General features: G+C 46.9%; 1 protein-coding gene across 2 annotated transcripts in view; it reads right to left on the reverse strand.

Annotated features, from left to right (window-relative positions):
- The window catches only part of LOC139052403 (ankyrin repeat and SOCS box protein 8-like), a 70,130-nt gene that overhangs the window by 39,612 nt on the left and 6,840 nt on the right, over nt 1-23,678 (reverse strand). For both annotated transcript variants that reach the window (XM_070529498.1, XM_070529497.1), the window contains one exon: nt 14,536-14,784. In XM_070529498.1, the coding sequence (XP_070385599.1) occupies nt 14,536-14,784 (249 nt within the window). The remainder of the gene's footprint in view (nt 1-14,535; nt 14,785-23,678) is intronic.

The raw sequence follows: 23,678 nt of genomic DNA on the forward strand, positions 1-23,678 counted from the left end.
CCGAGAAGGATGGACCGACGGCTGCATAGGACACCCCCTCGCGTGACTTCGATATGTCTGTGTAGAACTCCGTGCAGGAGTGTTTGTACTGGAGTTCCAGGAAATGCATTCGGATTTCAATCTCCGGAGCGTGTTTTGTAACTTGCATGAAAGATATATGGCATTGTATCATCTGCCACTCCCAAGCAGGTAGCAGCTTAGCTGGAGGCATTAGGCGATGTTTGAGGATTGGGACATCCATTTCAACACTAAGCTCCCTCACATGAAGTGAAAAGGGCTGTCTTACAGAGGGACAATTACGAAAGAGTGTAGCCTATCTCATATTGTTAACGGTATTAAAACACGGATGTTGAGGATTAGAGTGAACTGTCAGAAAATATGTTTGCCTGATGTATGTTCTCTGCAGATGAAGTGACCACTCATTTGATTCTACATACAGACTTTCAATGGGACTTGTTCTGAAAGCGCCAGTGGCCAGTCGAATTCCTAAATGGTGAACCGGATCTAGCACCTCTAACGCGCTCGGGGTGGCAGAATGATAGATCACAGCACCGTAGTTCAACCGTGATCGAATGAGGCTCTTTTAAAAAGTTATTAAACATTTCCTGTCGCTGCCCCATGTTGTGTGGGATAAAACTTTCAGCAAGTTCATTGTTTTTAAGCATTTGACCTTGAGATACTTTATGTATGGAATAAATGTTAGTTTAGAGTCAAGTATGATGCCTAAGAACTTGTGCTCTTTGTTCACAGGTATTCGCTGACCATACATTTCGATACTGGGATCTGCAATGAGCCCTTTGTTTCTTGTAAAAAGCACATAGGAACTTTTGTTCGGGTTCACTTTAAATCCGTTTTCGTCTGCCCATTTGGACACTTTGTTCAAGCCCTGTTGTACTTGCCTCTCACACACTGCAAGGTTGCAGCATTTGAAACCTATTTGTACGTTGTCGACGTAAACGGAAGAGAAGATTGCTGGCGATAATGCAGCACGAAGGGTGTGCATTTTCACAATAAAGAGCGTGCAGCTAAGCTCACCTCTTTGGGGTACACCAGTTTCTTGTATAAAAGGTCGCGACAATATATTGCCGATTTTCACGCGGAATGTACGTTTGGACAGATAGCTTTCTAGTATGTTTCACATATGTCCACGGATGCCCATTCGCGATAAGTCTTGCAGGATCCCGTATTGCCACGTTGTGACATACGCCCTTTCCATATCGAGGAATATCGATAAGAAGAACGGTTTATGTACAAATGCATCACGGATATTTCCTTCAATGTGCACCAGATGATCAGTCGTAGACCGCCCTTCTCTGAAGCCGCATTGATAAGGATCAAGCGTATTGTTAAGTTCAAGGAAATGTACGAGTCGACGATTAATCATTTTTTCAAATAGTTTACACAGGCAATTTGTAAGAGTTATCAGACGATAACTTGCCGCCAAGGAAGGGTCTTTACCGAGCTTCAAGACGGGAATAATAGCTTCCTTCCATGAGGATGGAAGGTACCCGGCAGGCCAGGTAGAGTTGAATAGAGCCAGAAGTGTCATCTGCGTGTCGCTGTGTAAGTTTTTAATCATGTCATATATGTTTCTATCAGCTCCCGGCGCAGAGCTTTTACACGTGCTTAAGGCAGCTTTAAGCTCGGCAATATTAAAAGGACGGTTGTATGGTTCATCCCGACGGCATTCGCGATCCAGTGCCTTAAGTTCAGCTATTTGTTTATACTTGAGGAATGATCTTGTGTAGTGTGTGGAACTTGATACATGCTCGAAGTGTTCGCCCAAAGTGTTGGCCTGGTCTTCCAAGGTAGCCCCTTGCGGGTCAACTAAGGGCAATGGGTGGATTTGCTGCCCCTTTAGCTTTCGTACTCCATGCCAAACTTTAGACTCTTGAGTGTAGGATGTGATGCCCGAGAGAAACCGCTCCCAGCTAGCCCTCTTTTCCTGTCTCCGTGTGCACCTTCCTTGCGATTTGGCGAGTTTAAATTCAATGATGTTTTCTGCAGTCGGGGAGCGCCGCAGCAAACGGCACGCTTTGTTTTGTTTCTTTCGTGCGAGTCTGCACTAATTCCTTCCCGTCTTTTACAACCGTCTTTTAACGCGACAGCGCTAAGGAGCTCGTGTCGCAGAAAAGCCGGTGTCGTCGGCGTCGGTGTCGGCGTCCGCGGCGTTGGCCGTGAGCGATAAATCCCAGCAGGCACTTCATGAATAAAAAACAACTTGCAAGATGGGCTGGGTGGGAATCGAACCAGGGTCTCCGGAGTGTGAGACGGAGACTCTACCACTCAGCCACGAGTTCGATGCTTCAAAGCGGTACAAAAGTGCCTCTAGTGAACGCGGTGTTACCTTAGAAACGAGCTGTTTCTAAGGCTCAGGCATGTGTCGCTTGCTCAGGTGCACATTTCGTTGCTGCGCCGAACGCTGCGTTGCTCGACGCTCACCGCGTCCGATGCGGGGCGCGTAGTCGCTGCGCCGTAGCCCATTGTCTCACACCCCTTGGCGGGTCGACGGGAACGCTGTCGCGTTCCACTCTTGAAGGCGAAGCTTAAGCGTCCTCCAATTTTTAAACTTCTTTTAACCTTCTTAACCGTCTTTTAACCCGTCTTTTACAAGAGAGACCCTGTGTTGTGGAATGAACTTTTGAGCTGCGTCAAGTATAAAACAAGTAAATATGCTACTGCTTCATCTATGTTAAAATTACTGATAACATGTCGTGATAAGCAAGTGGATGTGTTAAAATGATTCCATTCGGCGGAGGCTAGTTTCCACCGGGGGGCGTGTGGGGGGCATTCAAGTTGTATTAAATTTAACGTTATAGGGAAGTGGTCACTTCCATAGGGATTTTTGGTTACATGCCATTGTAAATCATGGAAAATTGAAGCAGAGCCAATTGACAGGTCTATTGAGGAATATGAATTATGATAACTGTTAAAATATGTTGGTTCCTTCTTGTTGAAGAGACATGTACCAGAATTCAGAAGAAAATTTTCAATAAAACGACCTCTCGCCTCACATCACACGTCTCCCGACATGGTGTTGTGGGCGTTAAAATCGCCTACGATAAGGTAGGGGTTCGGGAGCTGATCAATCAGGTTATAAAAATCGCTTTTTCGGCGATCATAATTTGGGGGCATGTATATGCAACATACAGTGATTAGTTTATTAAAAAGAATTGCCCGAACTGACACTGCCTCAAGGGGTGTCTGAAGGGCGACATGATGACAAGCTACTGACTTGTCAACAGCTATTGCTACACCGCCAGCCGAGGTGTTCGCCTCGTTGCGGTCTTTACGATAGATTGTGTAGTGACGGAGAAAATTTGTGTTCGTAAGTTTCAGATCTGTCTCTTGAACATGCAGCAACTTGGGATTGCGTTTGTGTAGAAGTTCGCTAATGCGGTCTAGGTTATGGAGGAGTCCTCTAACATTCCATTGTAGTATTTGTGTATCCATTATGCTATATGCGTTGGGTACTGTGTGTTTAAGAGACTGAGGTTAGCTTACGGGCCTTTTCCTGGCGCCGTGACGGGAGTTTTGTATCTTTAGGAGTGATCGAGAGTGCCTCGCCGCTTTTTAGGCACTGGTAGCGCTGTCTTGCTGGTGGTTGTGTCCATCGCCTCTTGTGAGGCGCTGGACACGCGCTCTTCCGAGCGCTTTGTTTGGCGTGAAGGCCTCGGCACGTTGGATGAGGCCTTTCAAGTCACCTGCCCGGAGGTAGATGGCCCCTTCTGATGGGTTGGCGTAGCAGTGCTAGCTGCAGCCGCCGGGGGGGCGGATGGTGTCACTGCCGCCTCACTGGATGTGAGTCGGACAGCCGCCGGAGATGCTGCCCCCTGACGCGTTGTGGCGTTGTGTTGTGGCGCTGCCCCCTGACGCGCCACTTCGGCAAATGTGTTCTTGGGCAGGTAGGATACCCACCTGCGTGCCTCCTTGAAACTTATATTTTCCTTTACTTTTATCGTCACAATTTCTTTTTCTTTTTTCCAGGATGTGCACGACCGCGAGTATGCAGCGTGCTCCCCTTCACAGTTTACACAATGGAGACTGTTCTCGCAAGCTTCAGAAGTATGTTCATGGGCACTGCACTTCGCACAGGTTTGACGGCCCCGGCAGCTCTGCGAACTGTGGCCGAAATGTTGGCATTTCAAACAACTGAGCGGATTGGGCACATATGGCCTAACACGGAGCTTGATGTACCCTGCCTCTATTTACTCGGGCAGGACAATTGATCCGAAGGTTATTATCAGGTGCTTGGTTTGGATTTATTTGCCATCTCGCCTCATCTTAATTCTTTTGACATTGATTACATTCTGTTCACTGAAGCCCTCCAAGAGTTCAGCCTCAGTGAGCTCCAGCAAGTCATCGTCCGACACAACGCCGCGGGTGGTGTTCATAGTACGGTGCGGGGTTACTGTTAGTTGGGTATCCCCAAATGACACTAGTTTCGGCAGTTTCTCATATTACTTCTTATCGTGGAGCTCCAGGAGGAGATCACCGCTTGCCATCCTGGTCGCCTTATAACCGGGTCCAATAACATCAGTCAAAGTCTTAGATACAAGGAACGGTGAAATGGTGCGCACTGGTTTGCCGGGTTTTTCCGAGTTAACTACATGGAAACGTGGGAAGTTGTGGACTTGGCGTCCAAAAAGCTGGAAAATTTCATCGGTGCGCCCTCTTTTCTGAGGGCTATCAGGGAGTGAAGGAAAGGAGCTATCCATAAAGATATGTGAGATTTCGGCAGTAACACCAGCCACCCACCGTGGAGTCCTACAAAGGGACGCTGCAGGACCTGTGAAACACGGCCTGCAAACGCCAGCTGTATGTTACCACTATAACCAAATATGAAACAACCTAGGTTGGCTATTCACACAAGGTTAACCCTTGCTGCCTGGAAAAATTGGAAGCAAGCGGAAGCTAGGAGAAGACAGGAAAGATGAAAAGTGAGAGAAAGACAAAGGCTGGAGGGAGAGAGAGACAGGAAAAGGCAACTACCGATTTGCCCCGGGTCGGTACGTCCGGGGGTGCCGTCTACGTGAAGCCGAGGCCAAAGGGGCGTGTTGCTGCCACCGAGGGGCCGTAAAGGTCCAAACACCCGGCACTGGCTAAACCCCCAGGATCCCTTTTCCCCGGACACGGCTAAGCCGCGCACGACTATACGCGGGAGGGTCCAACCCTCACATGCTCGGGTACGTGGTGTCGCAACACACCAGATGCCTGCTGGTGCAGATGCCCCTGCGGGGCACTCATTTTGTGCATGCACGATCTGGTGAGAGAAGACTTAAAGCACGACATGGCAATTCCGTTTTTTACTACATTGGAACACTTGGATTGGAACTTTAACAATGACTTCAAAGATCTTCGAAGAATACGAAGAATTCAAAGAAGATTTGGAGAATTCCTTAACCATTGCAGCACTAAAAGACATGAACACCATTGAAGAAATAGAACATTTACATTCATAAACTTGTTAATTTTGTGCTTTCTGTATTGTTTTGTATAACTTTGCTTCTCCTGCAAAGGCCCAGAAGGGCCTGCAGTATACTGTAAATAAATAAAGAAACATGGGGTTGCCATAGTGATATTAATGTTAAAGGGATCCTAAAATTTTTTTGAACATAAGAAAATGTTGCCAATCTGTAGACGAGGCTTCTGTGAACATCTCAGCCAAATATTATTGTACTGCATTCAGCAGAGAATTTACGATCTTGTGTAAAAAACAGGCTAAAATCGCTTGATCTCTCCTTTGCAATGTCGTCACCAGCTACGTCACAAGCAGGACCAATAGATACTGGTAGATTTCGTGAACACGAACATTCTCAGTAATACTATTATTGTTAACTTTAAGTTAAATAAATGAAAAATATACATGTCTGCGAAAAAGGTATTTCATCTTTCCTCTCCAAGTCTTGATCGACGGTCATCTGCTTAAGCATCGTCTTTTCTCTTCCAGTTACGTGGGGTGGCTCTTGGAGTACGACATTCCTGCTCTACCAAACATTATTAAGTCAATCACTTGCCTTGTACTGAATCCACTGTGACAGTGCTACTCGCCAATGCATACCGTCATCTCCCAGACCACACGTATGCTTGCCTGTGTGCGCTAGCTCGCTTCTACACACCTTGCCCCTGCTGTGCATTGTGAGTAGCAGCACGAACTCACTCCTGGTTAGACCCCTTGACAGACATTGCTTCATACTAAGCTACTGATAGAGCTTCAAAATATGCGATCTCAATTGGGCTGCTATCTGTTGGTCAAGCTGGTGCAGGACAAAGTGTATACCACGCAGCGCGGCAAGACTGGAGCGTATGAGTACGAGCGCGCACTCCAGCCCTGCCATGGGCATAGCAAATGTTTTGCTATATGCAAGACAGTTGCGCATAGTGTAGATGCTGCAACCATTACTGGGTGCCATGACCAGCCCACTCACTGGCGAGACGCTTTTACAACTGCAAGCTCTGATTGTTCCCTGTGGGTGACGTAACTCTGGGGACGTGGTGATGCAAGGCAGTACAAGTGCCCATCTCGTGCCAAGAGAGCACCGTGCACACCTGCACTGGAAGTAGCATTGTAAAGAAAAAAACGTCAAAAAATGCCCAACTTTTGGGCGGGGATTTGTTCCCTTGCCATCCCCCCTCTGTGAAGCTTCCAACACATTAGTGGAGACGAAAGGAGAGAGAAAGGGCACGCGCCGGCGTGGTAGCAACCTTTCGTGATCATCATCATCAGCCTATTTTATGTTCACTGTAGGATGAAGGCCTCTCCCTGCGATCTCTAATTACCCCTGTCCTGTGCCAACCGATTCTAACTTATGCCTGCGAATTTCTTAATTTCATCACCCCATCTAGTCTTCTGCAGTCCTCAACTGTGCTTCCCTTCCCTTGGTACCCATTCTGTAACCCTAATGGTCCAACAGTTATCTAACCGACGCATTGCTTGATCTACCCAGCTCCCTTTCTTTCTCTTAATGCCAATTAGAATATCGGCTATTCCCATTTGCTCTCTGATCCACACCGCTCTCTTCCTGTCTCTTAACGTTATGCCTAACATTCTTCGTTCCATCACTCTTTGTGCGGTCTTTAACTTGTTCTGGAGCTTCTTTGTCAGTCTCCAAGTTTGTGCCTCATATGTTAGCACCGGTAGAATGCACTGATTGTACACCTTTCTTTTTAATGATAATGGTAAGCTTCCAGACAGGATCTGACAATGTCTACCATATGTGCTCCAACTTATTTTTATTCTGTAAATTTCCTTCTCATGATCAGTGTCTCCTGTGAGTAAATAAGCTAGGTAAGCATACTCCTTCACAAACTCTAGAGGCTGACTGGAGGTCCTGAACTCTTGTTCCCATGCCAGGCTATTCATCATTATCTTTGTTTTATGCATATTAATCTTCAATCCCACTCTTAGACTCCATGTTAAGGTCATCAATCATTTCTTGTAATTCGTTTCCAGTGTTGCTGAGCAGGACAATGTCATCTCCAAACCAAAGGTTGCTGAGATATTCGCTGTTGATCCTCACTCCAAAGGCTTTCCAGTTTAATAGCTTGAATACTTCTTCCAAGCATGCAGTGAACAGCATTGGAGAGATTCCGTCTCCTTGTCTGACCCTTTTTTTTTATAGGTATCTTTCTACTTTTCTTGTGGAGAATTAAGGTAGCTATGGAATCTCTGTAGATATTTTTCAAGATGTTTACATAAGCCTCTGTGACTGCTGCTATCTCTACTGAATCAAATGCGTTTCGTAGTCTATGAAAGCCATATAGAGAGGCTGATTATACTCTGCAGATTTCTTGATTACCTGATTGATTAAATGGGTGTGATCCATTGTATAGTATCCCTTCCTGAAGCCAGCCTGTTCTCTTGGTTGGCTGAAGTCAAGTGTTGCCTTTATTCTATTGGAAGTCATCTTGAATATTTTATACAATACTGGAAGTAACATAATGGGCTTATAGTTTTTCAATTCTCTAACGTGTCCCTTTTTGTGGATTAGTATAATGTTGGCATTCTTCCAGTTCTGTGGGACCCTTGAAGTCATGTGACATTTCGTATAAAGGGCCACAAGCTTTTCAAGCATGATGTCTCCTCCATCTTTGATTAAATCGACTCTTATTCTATCTTCTCTTGCTGCTTTTTCTTGTTTCACGTCTTGTAAGGCTCTTCTAACCTTATTGCTAGTTATACAAGAAGCCTCTGTAGCCTGTTCATTACTACTTCTAATGGAGGTATCGTGTCTGCTCTGGATATTGTACAGGTCAGTATGGAATTATTGTGCTACTTTTACTATGTTTTAGAAATTGCTGATATTACCCTGCTTATCTTTCAGTGCGTACATCTTGCCTTGTCCTATGCCAAGGTTTCTTCTCACTGATTTCATGTTGCATCCATATTTTACTGCTTCCTCAGTCTTTCTTACATTGTATTTCGAAGATCCTTTAGTTTCTTCTTGTCGATCAGATTTGACAATTCCATGAATTCTATCTGATCTCTTGAGTTGGAAACTTTCATTCTTTGTCGTTTCTTTACTAGGTCCTTCGTTGCTTGGGCGAGCTTGCCTACTGGTTGCCTTGGTGCATTACCTCCCACTTCTATTGCAGCTTCTGAAGCCAGCCTAGTTACGGTTTCATTCATTAGCTTTATGTCATCATCATCTCTGTTCTAAGGCTGCATATTTGTTTGCAAGTACCAGCCTGAATTTGTCTGCTTTTACCCTTACTGCCTCTGGGTTGACCTGTTTCTTCTTGACCAATTTTACTCTTTCTCTCTTCAAATTGAGGTGAATCCTAGCCCTCACTAACCTATGATCACTCCACTTTACCCTACCTATCACTTCTACGTCCGGCACTATGCTGTGATCGACAGAAAGTATGAAATCAATTTCATTTCTTGTTTGACCATTAGGGGCTTTTCCAGCTCCGCTTTCTGTTGCTACGCTTCCTCAACAAGGTATTCATTATTCGCAGCTACCATTTCTACCAATTCTACCAGCATCTCTCCTCTAGCGTTCCTAGAATCGACACCGTAGTTGCGAATTGCTTGTTTCCCAGCTTGCTTTTTCTCCACTTTTGCATTAGTCACCCATTACTACAGTATACTGAGTTTTCACTTTTCTGACCACTAATTTAACATCTTCATAAAAGTGATCTACTTCATCACCATCATGACTGGAGGTTGGAGCGTAGGCTTGTACTACCTTTAATCTATACCTCTTATTAAGTTTTATTACTACTACTGCTGCTACCCTCTCATCAATCCTGTAGAATTCGTCAATGTTGCCCGCTATGTCCTTATGGATTAGCAATACTACTGCGTACTGCTTCTTATCAGAAGTCCTCTATAGCAGAGGATGTGGACATTAGTCAACACTGTATAAGCCTCACCAGTTCTTCTAACCTAAGGCTAATGATATCACAAACAATGCCTGATAGTTCCTCAAAGAGACCTGCTAAGCTAGCTTCACTCGAGAGAGTTCGGATGTAAAATGTTGCCAGGGTCAGTTTCCATTGGTGGCCTGTCCGTGTTCGGAGATTCTCAGCTCCCTCGGCTGCAATACAGGTCTGACCGCTGCCTTGCTCAGATGCTCTGCAGCTGCTGGGGACTGAGGGCCATTGGTTGATCGAATGAGTCATTTGGGAGGGCATGGCCGAATACTGCACCAGGCAGGCCAATTCCTGTTAACTTCGCTTATACTAGAAGCTTTCGAAAAATTTTTGCAGCAGGAGATTTACGAAGCAACATAGCCATATAATGAGGTCATTCTATGATTACTTAGGAAGGCCTTTCAGGGACCCTGCAATGAAGGCGTTTTACTCAAGGCCTCAGTAGTGCAGAGGTGTCATTAATCTCCAGTTGTCCTTCTCTTGTGAAATTATTGTTTGTGTGCACATTATGTGCAGTGTACAGGTTGTCTGCTGAGCATGATGTATCATGCACTGCTCAATTTATATAAGCACCTCTGTGATATGATAGGAGTAACTGTACGTGATAGCACCTGTATATGATGCCATACTATTAACTGTATTTCTGATTACATTGCTAGGTATGATTAAATGCTGCAGTGCAGACGTGATGAAAGGAAAAATTCCATCTATTTGACAGCAGCCATGAAGCTTGAAATGAAGCCATTTGGGTTTCTCGGAAAGAAAGCTTTGCAGTTGGAGAAAAATTTGTCATGATCTGGGGGATTGAACTTGGGACTACTAACACTATTCTGGAGCGGTTGTTCTACCATCTGACCTAACCAAGAGGCAAGCAAATCACAGAGCAAGGCTGAATTAACCAACAACTCAAAAGCGCTAAAACACTCGACGCTCTGCAGATTTCAAATTCCATATTAAATTAGTTCTGTAAATTTCTACAGAACTGATTTGGCATATCCAGTATTGGTATGCTTTGAGATGTCAATTCAGCCTTGCTCTACGATCCGCAAGGCTCCAGCTTAGCTAAGACGGTGGTGTGACCACTCCGTAAAGACGTTGCTCCTATGTTTGACCCCTGAACCAGGAAAAATGTTGCTTCATCTGCGAAGCAACTACGCCTGTGTTTCCCTGCTTAGCCTCTTCGTTTATTTTGTGCATGTCCCAAATTTAAACACTAAGCCAGGAGAGAGGTTTGTTACATTTACACTAGCTTTAGAGTGGACTGACACAAAATGATGGCCATCAAGGCAGTGAGCTTGATAAATGTAAGCACAGTTTAAAGAAAAGAAAAAAAAAACATGTTTAGAATAACAATGCTTTGTCCTCTCAATGCAGAACTTGGAGGTACAGGATGTGATGCAACACATGGTGCCATGCTGTTGTGAGGTAGAAAGAGAAGCTGTTTTCCTCCTAGTCCTTTCATACAGTACATACAACTCAAAATAAAATTACGATCTTCATTTTCATTTGTACTGCTGCTTAACTGATTGGTGCCGAATAATAATTTTGAAGATGTCATTGACAGTGAGAAAGCACGCTATATGAATTTCGAGATCAAATAAAAGAGAGCCTGCAACTCGTACCAATTAGGTATAGTACTACATATGGCCAGTCAAAGTGGTATGTACAAGAGGAATGAAATCTGTCGTCCAAAACCACCTACGTACTGCCACCCGAGTTGAGTATGCAAAGCAGACAGAGTGGTCACAGGAAGATGGAGGCTTGAAGTGATAAAATGGTGGTTGAACAAATGAAGCCTCTGACTGGTGCCAACATTTTGGCAAGGGTTTTTGCCAGTCCCTCGTTGAAGCATTGGCTACAGCTTGAGACTTCATTTGTTCAACCACTGTTGGTTATAACACACACGGTGCAATGCTATTGTGCAGGCTACTATTATATATATAACTGTAATGCACTTGAAGCATGCAGCTATACGTAGCCTGTTTGCCAATTACCCCAATGCAGAATGGGTTCGTGCTGCAGAGCAGATGAACAACAAAAGCAAATGCAATGATTATTCACATCTTTTTTTTTTCTTCGGAACAAACGATTTACGAACACCCACTTACAAGGATATTATGCTCTGTTAGATATGGAGCTGTTTCCTGCGATTACTTCGAGTTCCCCAGACCACATCGGATTGCAGCACAGCTAATTGAGGAATGCAGAAGCAGGAAAGCGCATTCCAGAGGAGACACGTGCAAACAAGTTTGCGGCCCCCAGGTCGTGTGCCGCCGGGATTAGAAGGGGCCCTGGGACAATGGAGCTCAATCGTCCCCCTACGCCTTTGAAGAAGGCATTTGCCACCGCTGCGGAGCCGAGTTACCGGGAGCAGGTGGGCCCTTGTACAATGGAGCATGAGCGCCCCCCCTCCTTCTCCACCTTAGAAGTGGATTGCAATTCTGCGAGGCAAGAGCGCAGTACCGGGAACAAGTGATCAAGAGTGGAGGACCAGGCGCTGACTCTCTTCGCCGGGTATGACACCATCGCACGGGCGCCTGCCATTGGCGGAAAGTGGCGTCATCGGAGCGGACTCTCCTATTGGTCGAACATGACGTGACTTCCAGTGCTCGAAGGGTTTATAAGAAGCCTTCCAGAGAGACCTGAGCATGCTGGAGGATTCCCTGATTCCCTGATTCACCTCTCTCGAACTTCTTGCCGCGGGCCGCAGCGTCCGAGTTGCTGCCGGCCCGTAATGTCTGTACAAATGTTACTTGTCGCTCACCATCCCTGTATATAATGTAGAATAAATCCCCCCAAGTTTGGGGTTTTCATCCCGACGTCCGTCCTCCAACCCCTACAGCTCACCTCGACTTGACAGGCATTGCCAGAAGTTCATTGCCCTGAGAGGATAGTGAACTTCTGTCGATGCCTGACAACTGCAGCTTGTATTCATGCTCAACATGTACTCACATTTCAAGCATACTACTCTAATGTATCAGCAAACAACAAAGCTCTATGCTTCTGCTGCTCACAGAACACATCAAACTGAAAAATTGCCATGCTGATTTCTGTAGCATGAAATGTGATGTGCCTGTACAGCATGAACTAATGGGATGCATTGCACAAATTCATGAACTGCACACGTCGCTTCAGAGACAATTCTTTGATATCACCATTGCTTGTGACTTGGCCTAGGAGAGCCCTATTCTCATTACAATTTCAAAGGGACTACAAATGACATACAAGAGATCTTGGGAACATCTTCCACTGAGCATAAAACTGCCTAATGTTGAGAATACTATGCATAGCATTAAAAAGCAAGCTGCTTCTCAGAAGTGCCAGGTACAAGTGCGCATAGCGATGTCAGAACGAGCCTGTACAGCATGCAAATATACCTTAAAGGCAAAATATTAATTTTCTTGATAATTACATTTCTTCAATCAGTTTTTTTAATGCGATAGAAATTACAGGGACAGTACAGCTGAATCTTCACCATGGCCATGATCTTCCATACAAAGATCAAGTGCAATAAGATCCTATTGCACCCTGCGGCGCCGTTTGCTTAGGCACAAGGGAAAGCATGGGCTGAGAAGGACGGCGGCTATATGGGTGCCGTCTTCCCACTCGCTCAGTGTTGTGCACTCTAAAGGGGAGGAAGGGAGGCAGGTGACCATGCTAGCCCGGCTGTGCTGTGTATGGGGTATCTCAGCACGGCCGTGCGTGCCCTATCTTGGAGGTAATCTGTGGCGTGTACAAAGGCTATAAGAGCCGAGATTGCTTATGGCTTCGTGTGTGCTGTGTTCTCGCGCGCCTAGTGTTGGAGGTCGTGTAATCTCAAGTTTTGAAGATGCGTTGAAACTAAAGGCAGCACAAAGCGTTTCATTCGCCAATGTGACCGCTCTTTATCACACCAGCATTCTTACAGCGAGTGCCCACAGCCACTGAGCGAGATCTGTTCATGTTTGCCTACGCATGTGTGATACCAGGCTTGTTAACGTAGCCAGCAAGCGAATGATTACTGCAATTTATACAGCTGCTAAAACTACTAACCGTACTTCGTGCAGCTGTCTAATGATTTGCTATCGCAACAGTCGATACTTCGTCTTTTGGGTGAAACTGCAACTTTTTTAAATGCACAAAACAAAAATGTGATGGGCAATTGTGTGAAGAATGCCACAGCCATTTCACAATTTCATACACAATTTCACACAATTCCTACACAATTTCATACCTCACTTTTTTTTTTTCTAACATGCAGCGAAACATAAATAAGGTGACGATACGATGTTGTAACAATGTGACCCAAAAGTACAACTGAGAAGTCACTTTTTTTTTGTCTGCCGTTATGAAGCTTGCATATGAAGCATATTCTTAGCAAATTCAACATAGTGATTCAACACTGTGCCTTCAGCAACAAAGTATTTGGTACCACAATTACAAACCCCTATGTGAGATGAGAAACTGCTGCAGTTTCAAACAAGTAAACAAAATTGTATTGACATACAAATTTTTTCCTAAGGATCCTGTGTACATATCCACCAGTATATGACTCACATTTCATCACATGCTAGTGGATACCTAGGTGATGTCTATTTTGTACTTCCTCATGGTATAAAAAACACAGCATAAAATCTCAAATGTAGGTTGCTAATCATCTGCATTAAATACAAACATATGTGCTAAAAAAAGTAGAGAGGAACTCTACTACCAGTTCGAAGTAATGAAATTAACTTATCTTCCTATTTATCAGTGGCAAGTACAGTGATCAGGCTTAACACACCGATCGCCATCACGAATGGCAGGCACATAAACACTGGCCAATGTGGGAAAAGTTTGGGGAACTTCAACCCTCATGTGTTTGCAGCTACACAAGGGCCAAAGTCCAGCATCATACCATGCCTTCTGAAATCACTAAATTGAGCAATGAACGGCCTGCTTTTTCAGCCCAAGTGTGGCTGACCATTCCACAGAAACAATCACTCTAAAAAACAGGCAGTAGTTCTGTTCTGCTTCAGAGTCTCTCAGCATTTATCATCACTCACTGTACTTCCGCAAGCACATCGGGTGGTACTGTCTGGTTTGGTGCAGCAGTGACAGCAGAATTCATTAGAAGCAACACAGCCTTTTCACCTCAACATCACAAGGCCATCTTGGAGTCCCTTGCAGCTATCTCACCTTCATAGCGGCCCAGCTGAGTGGCGTGTCATGATTGAAGTCGAGGCTGTCCACGTGTGCCCGGTGTTCTAGCAGCAACCGGCAGCAGTCAGCCCGGTTTCGAAAGGCGGCCCAGTGCAGTGGGGTGTCCCTGTTGACATCGACAGACTCCGTGTCGGCACCCGCTGCCAGGAGGAGCGATGTGCACTGAGGACTGCGTTCCACTGCATGGTGGAGAGCCGTGCGGTGGTAGCCATCGTAACGGTTTACCTGCACCACACACAGATGCCTAGCTTGCTTACTAACACCTGCATGCCAAGTTGAAACAAGAAAGACAAAAGGCATGCTTCCATAAAGATTTCCATGCATGCTTGTGATTCCCACACGTGGCTCTCATGTTTGAATTCTTTCATAGGCCGGCTTTGCTTCACAGCTACCAGTGAACACATTGTACAAGTGTCATAGATGACTTCAAGGCTCATGTACAACACTTTGGCTGCTTGGAAAAAATAATGAAAGATTACAAATGTTCATGCCATAAACCCGTAACCATTCTTAGATCACACTTTGCCGAAATTTAGGCATTATTGTGCCATATTTTGCAAAGTACCAGAAAAATGTTAACTGATGGTTGACAGACCGAATTTTAAGCAGTACTGACACAAAAATTTTGAGTCCCTACTTTCTTTCTTTTTGCTTTTTAAGGTAGCTGCCAACTGCATAATTATGGTACAAAGCCTCAATTACCCGAGGGCACCACAAATAATTTATAGCACCTTTTATGCAATATATTCAAAATGTGCGCCAAGTGCAGCATGGCTTCAGACGTAAAAGGGGAGGCTCATCACATCACTGAAAGCTGAAATGGGGGTCACATAGTATCATAAACTCAAGAGCATGGTCACACTGTCTGTGTAAGCATCAGCGGCGCATCGTATCTCAAGACATCAGGTTTCAGTGACGTGAATAGTTTGTTTTTCACACTTGAAACCTTGTTGCACTTGGCACGCACATTGGACTGGTCGTATTGAAAGGCAACAATTTAGAAAATTTGGCTCCATTGCGGGGTTGACAGCTATTCAATAAAAAACAAAAACATTTTTTTTTTTCAGTAACTAACTTTAACAGGCCAAAGCAACACCTGGGATATAACAGACACCACACAGTGGAAGGCTCTGCACAAATTTGGACAACTTGGGTATCTTCATATGCACCTAAATCAAATTACACTTATGTTCTAATCTCACAGGAATGTAGCCATGGTGGCAGGGAATCTAATCCACGACATTGTGTTCAGTAGCGAAATGCCATAAGCACTCAGCCACCGCAGCAGGTGCCAGGCAAACATTGCCACCATACAATGGTACAAGGCAAAACAGACTGTGAAATGCCTTCTTCACACAAGAGGCATGAGCAAATGAAAATTAAATTTGAAGAAGGCAACCACGATACCAGGGATGATGATGACAATGATTGCATTTTATTTAAACATACGAAGTTGTTTGGTCTCATTCCTTGTGGATGGCCTCCTCAGTCCAGGAAGCCCTGTGACCTGGCCACCTGCCTTGCCCTGTTCACCAGCTGACGGTGGTTATCGGGTTTGGATGGATGGATGGATGGATGGATGGATGTGTGTTTTTTAGTGGCGCAAGGGCCAGGTATGGCCAAAGAGCGCCATGACTGATAATGTTGTGTTAAGCGCTGAAAGCGGCGATGGTGGGATGTAACATGGCTGTAAAGTGGCCTAAAATAAATCAGTGTCATACTTAAAGAAGAGAATTGCGCTAAAAAAGACACGGACGAGTAAGGACATGGACGGGCGCAAACTCGCGACTGATTTTATTCAGAAGGAACACAAATATATATACCTAGATTCTTATTGCCTAATCATTGCCTAAGCGCACATGCCAAGAACGTTTTTTCTTTCTTATACAAATTGATACTGGAATCGCTTACGCAATCATCACCTGACTTATCAATGTAAAAAGCTTCTGCGAGTTCACGTGCCACCTGGTTACGACTGCGCCTTAAGATTTTGGTTCTAGCCAGCAAAGGCTGGCATGCTTTATCAGGCGTAGCCAAAGGGCATGCGCCGCAATGTAAGGGCAAATTTGACCCTTTTTCGTTAACCATAGAGAGCTTGTGTTCCCTTAGTCGTTCATTTATACAACGGCCCGTCTGGCCAATGCAAACTTTTCCACGTGTCAGGGGAATTTCATAGACAACCCCGACCGAACACCTGACAAACTGGGTGGCGTGACGTTTGGTGCAGTCTCGCACGCATTCCTCGCCGGAGACAATCCGGGGGCACAAAGAGGCCAACTTGCGCGGGGCAGAAAATACCACCGGCACACCGTAGCAATTGGCTACATTCTTTAGGTTGTGGGAAACCCTATGAATATAGGGGAGAACCACCGGTCTGGTCTTCGGTTGACCGCCACCATCTTGAGGTGTTCTAGGTTTCAAGCTTTGCAGAAGCTTCTCTGCCACAGCAGCCACGACGGAAACGGGAAAACCAGCCTTCTGCAACCTGCCAATCTGATTGTTGAGGTTGTCATTTACCAGGTGAACACATGATTTCTGCAGGGCTTCCTTCAGGCACAGCATAACAATGGCGCGTTTTACCGTCTTAGAATGAGCGGACTCAAAAGGCAACAGGTTTTTCCGGTGTTACGACTTTGCACCGCTGCACCACTATTACGACTTTGTGGTCCCGTAGCGCTCGTCACCCGTTTCGTGACAGAGCGTTGGTAGCGAAGACTCCGAGCCAGGCGTCGATGAGAATAACAAAAGGGATTTTATACATTATATACAGGTCATTGTACAGGACAAGATCAGATCGGCACTGGGGCCGAGAGCTCACACAAACGCGACTGTTCCCGCACGGCGATGTCCAGCAAAAACGCGTGACACATCTCACCCCAGTCGAGAGCGGCACTGTGCTCTCGGAGGGTCGGCGGATCCGGTTTTCGAGGCGGCCGGCTCGCGGCTTTATACTCCCCGAGAACCATTGTCACTCAAACGGCCCAATACAAAGTCAGCACTCGGCGGTCGTCCGAGAGGTCCAACCAGCGACCGCGCTGGCCACCCGGTTCAAAGTTCGCGCGCGCGGTGACCCCCAGGAAAAGGAGGTGCGGCGCCGGGCTGTCTGGCACTTGCTGACACGTTTGAACACGTTGCCTGCCGATGCTTCTCCCGCAGGACACCGCTGCCTGACGGCTCAGCATCTTGACTTTTCAAGGGAGAATTTGGGCGCTCGCACGATAAATTCTGCAACTTGCATATTCGGAATCCGGGCTTGTGGTAATGGCACAACAGCATCCCCGCCCTCAGATAAGGCACCGGGAAGACGAGCTGCCTCCTCGTGGCTCGGATGCTAGGCGCGCACGTTCGTCAGGCTCGTCCAAGTTCACGTCCAGTGTCGGGACGCCAGGTAACTTCACGTGCCCAGGTCCGACTCGCCAGGACAGGAGCTCTGCTCACCGCGTTGTCGCCAAGGCACCTCGACCAGCTCCACTCGGTCGTTCCTAAGCCCTTGCTTCTCGCCACTGGTCCCGGTTGGTCGTTCTGCAGCTTGCAAAACCGACCAGCAAAAGGCAACACCCAACACGAACAAGTGCCCTCTGTCTCCCGTCAAACACCAGACAAGGCCATAATCCAAATCAACCTAACTAAATTGCTATCCCCCTTTTTCTCCCGCTGCAACAAGAGGCAGGTGTACAATCTAGCACACAAGGCTCAGACAACCAGTTTTCAAATTAACAACACACCACAACAGAAACAATTAATAATCAGCAATAATAATGACAAATAGAATGGTCCCCTTGAAATCACTTGGACCGAAAACATACTACTGAGGAAGCAAATGAGGTCATTCATTTTTCCCGGCGATATTTTCGCGGAATCCGAAGCTGCTTATATTTGCGACCCTGCTTATCCGTGTAGCGGCGGTACAATAAGCCAGATTCCTTGCCAAATGAAACCCTCTTTTTTTTCACTCCCCGTTTGACGCTCTTCCTCATATCGGCTAATGAACAGTCTTCCTGTTGCTCGCGAATAAGACTTTCTCTTTCAACTGCACAACTGCAGCCAGCTTCTGCCGGCTGGCGGAAACCGGAGCGAGTGTGGAGCCCGCGTCGCCAAATTGCGGCGTCGCGTCTATATCGCGGCTAGCACTGCATGCGTCACTCCCACTCACTTCCAGGACCCACTCGCCTAGGCCAGCCTCCGAGCTCTGCCTCTCCCGTGACTGCTCGCCCCTTAAGTTACCTTGATCGGTCCGTGTGCCGCACCGCTGTTCGCTTACCGACGCAAAGTCAAGTTCCCTCGACAGCGGGCGCGCTTTGGATCGCGTGAGGGCCATGTACGCCACGTCGGCAAAGAATGATTTGCCCTGATCCTTCAGCAGCTGCTCCGAGCTATTTGAGAAGAGGTAGGGAAATTGTTCCGGGAGGGCGGCAGACACAGCGGCTTCGGTGTTAAGTTTCCCAAACGCTCCTTCAATGACAACGTTGCGATCGGTAAACAGACACTCCTCTCCTTGGCCACTTGCCGTATCCTAGCGCACTCTCCCGTAAAATCACTCGAGGAGACGAAAGACGGGTGAACAACGTCCATAGTTGCTGCAGAGTCCCGAAGTGCATGGCACTTCTTACCGTTCACCTTAATTTCCTGCACATAAGGCTCCAATAGACGTATGTTTTTGTGAGTTTCCTGTATTGCTGCAAAAGCAATTTTCTCTGGGCAGTTCGCAGCGATGTGCCCTTGCTTTTTGCAATTGTAGCAGGTTAACGGATTCCGTTTTTCAAAAAAACGCGTCGTATCGTTTCGCTGTTTGGGACCATCACTATCATTCTGAGATGCATTCTGTCCTTCCCTTACAGTTTCTTTGGTAAGGAACTCGTCTTCCCGAAATTCGCGACGCGTGGTTTCCTTCCATTCATCGGGCTTCCCGGAAAACCCATCTCCTCTCAGCTTTTTCTACGCGCACTGCCTTGCTGTGCAAGCTGCGGCGGGTGTAATACTCTTCCGCTAACTCTGCTGCCTTGCTTAGCTTAACCTCCTTTAGCCTATCTTGCAGCCAGAGCCTGACATCCTCATCAATGCAACGGTAGAACTGCTCCAACGCGATGCATTTGACGATTTTGTCGCGGTCGTCGTAAACCTCTTCACCCTTCAGCCATTCCACCAGGTCGGCTTTTAGACGAAACGCGAAGTCAACATTCGACTCCTTGCCCTTTTTTGCATACTGGAACCTCTGCCGGAAAGCTTCGGGCGACAATTTGTACTTCCGCAGTAGCGCTTCCTTCACATCACTGTAGCTCTCAAACGCCTCTTTCGATAAGCAAGTTAATACGTCTGATGCCTCCCCAGGAAGCAAGGCTAACAGATTCTGCGCCCAGAGAGATAGCTCAATGCTATTCCGCTCGCACACGTGCTCAAATTTCACGAGGTATTTGGCCATATCCTCTCCGACGACAAAGGGTGGAAGTTGATCGCGTATTCTTGGACCGTTAGAAGTGAGACTAGGCGCCAGCGAGCTATTTCGGGTCTCCAACTCTTTCATTCTAAGCTCATGCTCACGACGCTCTCTCCTTTCCTCCTTTTCCTCCTCGCGACGTTCCTTTTCTGTCCTTTCCTCCCTTTCCCTACGTTCATTTTCTTTCCTTTCCTCCCTTTCCTGACGTTCATTGATATCCGCCCAGGCCTCTGCGGCTTCCTCAGCCGTTACATCCCCGGTCCTCATGACCTCAAGGATCGCATTCTTTCTTTTGGTTGAGCCCAACTCAATGCCCAACTCCTCACAAATTTCGAGAAGTTCCTTCACCTTGTACTTCTCCATCGTTCACACTGTCCTCCTGCTGTTTACCCTTTTTGAATATACCTGCCGTACGCTACTATAACACTACTAGTAAGACATATGCAAGTATTTCACACACTGCCCTGTTTACCCCCTCAGCATCCCCTGGTTTTCAAAACACTCTTACTAGGCTTGAAACACACAAGGTTATCACAATGCAACACCAAATCCTTCCCTAAGCTACTATAACCTGTGTCAGAGAAAGTCTGGTGTTTGAGGTAAACTTCAGGCACTCACCGCGCCGAGGTAGCTGATGCCGGTCAATCCCGTAGCTGCCATCCACTGTTACGACTTTGCACCGCTGCACCACTATTACGACTTTGTGGTCCCGTAGCGCTCGTCACCCGTTTCGTGACAGAGCGTTGGTAGCGAAGACTCCGAGCCAGGCGTCGATGAGAATAACAAAAGGGATTTTATACATTATATACAGGTCATTGTACAGGACAAGATCGGATCGGCACTGGGGCCGAGAGCTCACACAAACGCGACTGTTCCCGCACGGCGACGTCCGGCGAAAACGCGACACATCTCACCCCAGTCGAGAGCGGCACTGTGCTCTCGGAGGGTCGGCAGATCCGGTTTTCGAGGCGGCCGGCTCGCGGCTTTATACTCCCCGAGAACCATTGTCACTCAAACACCCCAATACAAAGTCAGCACTCGGTGGTCGTCTGAGAGGTCCAACCAGTGACCGCACTGGCCACCCGGTTTAAAGTTCGCGCGCGCGGTGACCCCCAGGAAAAGGAGGTGCGGCGCCGGGCTGTCTGGCACTTGCTGACACGTTTGAACACGTTGCCTGCCGATGCTTCTCCCGCAGGACACCGCTGCCTGACGGCTCAACATCTTGACTTTTCAAGGGAGAATTTGGGCGCTCGCAGGATAAATTCTGCAACTTGCATATTCGGAATCCGGGCTTGTGGTAATGGCACAACACCGGGCTCGTGGTGAGTACATCCAACACGTGTGATCTGGTGTTAAAGTGATGTTAATATCTAAAAACTGCAATCTATCTTGTTCAGGTAATTCGTGGGTGAAGGTTAGACCCCTCCCGTGTCGTTTAAAGACAGATAAGGTCTCTTGCACGATAACCGTGTGTGTCCAACCGGGTTGCTTCTTAAACATCACCAAATAATCGTCCACGTATCTAAAAACTTTAAGAACCATCTTGTCGTCCAAATAACACACCAGATCACGATCAATGCTGGCCAGGAAAATGTTCCTGCGCCCACCTTCGGGGTCGATGGCCCGATCTGCTGTGTTGGCTTAGCAGCGTTAGCTGCAGCCGCTGCGGGGACGAATGGCGTCACTGCCGCCTCACTGGGTGTGGGTCGGACAGCCCCGGCAGCGCCACATTGGCAAAGGTGTGCTTTGGCAGGAAGGATACCCCCCTGCGTGCCTCTTCGAAACTTATGTTTTCTTTTACTTTAATTGTAACTATTTACTATTTCCTTTTCTTTCTTCCAAGATGGGCACGACAGCGAGTATGCAGCGTGCTCGCCTTCACAGTTTACGCAGTGGAGAGAGTTTTCACAAAATTCAGAAGTGTGCTCATGAACACTGCATTTCGCGCAGGTTTGACGGCCTCGGCAGCTCTGTGAACTGTGACCGAAACGCTGGCATTTGAAGCAATGCAGGGGATTAGGGATGTATGGCCGAACATGGAGCTTGATATACCCGGCCTCGATGGACTCGGGCAGAACACTTGTGCCAAAAGTAAGTATCAGGTGTTTGGTCTATATTTCCTTATTATCACGCCTCAGATTAATTCGCTAAACGTTGATGACATTCTGCTCACTGAAGCCCTCCAAGAGCTCAGCCTCAGTCAGCTCCAAGAGATCATCATCGGAGACTACGCCACGGGTGGTATTCATAGTACGATGCGGAGTTACTGTCACTTTGGCGTCGCCAAATGATACTAGATTGGGAAGGTTTTCATATTGCTTCAGGTTGCAGAGCTCCAAGAGGAGATCACCGCTTGCCATTCTGGATGCTTTGTAACCTGTCCCAAGAACTTGGGTCAGAGACTTGGACATGAGGAATGGGGAGATTGTTCGTACGGGTTTGTTTGGTGTTTCGGAGTGGACTACGTGGAGGCGAGGAAAAGTTTCTTTTTGACGGGTGAAAAATTCTAAAACATCATCGGTGCGCCCCCTCTTCAGGGAGCGATCAGGTAGTGGGGGGAAGGAGGTATCCATAGGAGATTGTAATTTCGGCAGTAATGCCAGCCACCCACCGTGGAGTCCTACAAGGGGACGCTGCACAGCCTGTGAAACATGGCCTGCAAACGCCAGCTGTACATTACCACTATAACCAAATATGAAATAACCTAGGTTGGTTATTCACACAAGGTTAACCCTTGCTGCCTGGAAAAATTGGAAGTAAAGAGAAGCCAGGAGAAGACCGGAAAGATGGAAAGTGAGAGAAAGACGAAGGTTGGAGGGAGAGCGAGAGACAGGAAAGGCAACTACCGATTTCCCCCGGGTGGGTCAGTCCGGGGGTGCCGTCTACGTAAAGCAGAGGCCAAAGAGGTGTGTTGCCTCCGCCGGGAGGCCTTAAAGGTCCGAACACCCGGCATCGGCTCAACCCCCAGGATCCCCCTTTTCCCGGACACGGCTACGCCGCGCACAGTTAAACGCGGGAGGCTCCGAACCTCGTGTGCTCGGGTATGTGGTGTCGCAACACACCAAACGGCTGCTGACGCAGAGGCCCCTACGGGTGGTTATCGGGGTTAAGGCTGGTGAGCTGGGTCTCCCACTGCACTGGTATGAGGTGGGGGATGTTGGTGTTTTGACCACATTCCCGTACCATATGGTACAGGGTGTTTAGCGTGCAGCAGAATTTGCAGTCGTATTCCTAAAGTATGGGATAAATGAGATATCTTATGCTGTGTGGGAAAGTGTTGGTTTGTTGATGTCTGTAAGTTATAGTGTCCTCTTTCGAGAGCTTCAGGTGTGGTGGGGTATAGATTCTTCCATAATTGAATTTGTAACTTAGCGCGATAAAAACCACAGAGACAAGAAAGGTGGACAAAAACAAGCACTACATTCATAACTGTTTAATAGAAGGATAGAATTGTACATATATATCCTCTTGTCACGCATGCGCATACCAAGCTAAAGAGAGCAGGCACACGCACATCAAAGGCGGTTGCGCAAGAAGTGGAATTCAGTATCTAGTAATGAGATAAAAGGCTCACTTATACACCTATCTCTATTCTTCTTGATAAAGAAGGCCTCAAGTGCAAGCCTAGAAGAGGCATTGTTGCTCCTGCCCAGAATAGCAGTCTCAGAAAATCTAGCGTCACACC

The sequence above is a fragment of the Dermacentor albipictus genome, unplaced genomic scaffold (genome assembly GCF_038994185.2).
Source record: "Dermacentor albipictus isolate Rhodes 1998 colony unplaced genomic scaffold, USDA_Dalb.pri_finalv2 scaffold_22, whole genome shotgun sequence".
In the NCBI taxonomy this organism is placed as follows: Eukaryota; Metazoa; Arthropoda; class Arachnida; order Ixodida; family Ixodidae; genus Dermacentor; species Dermacentor albipictus.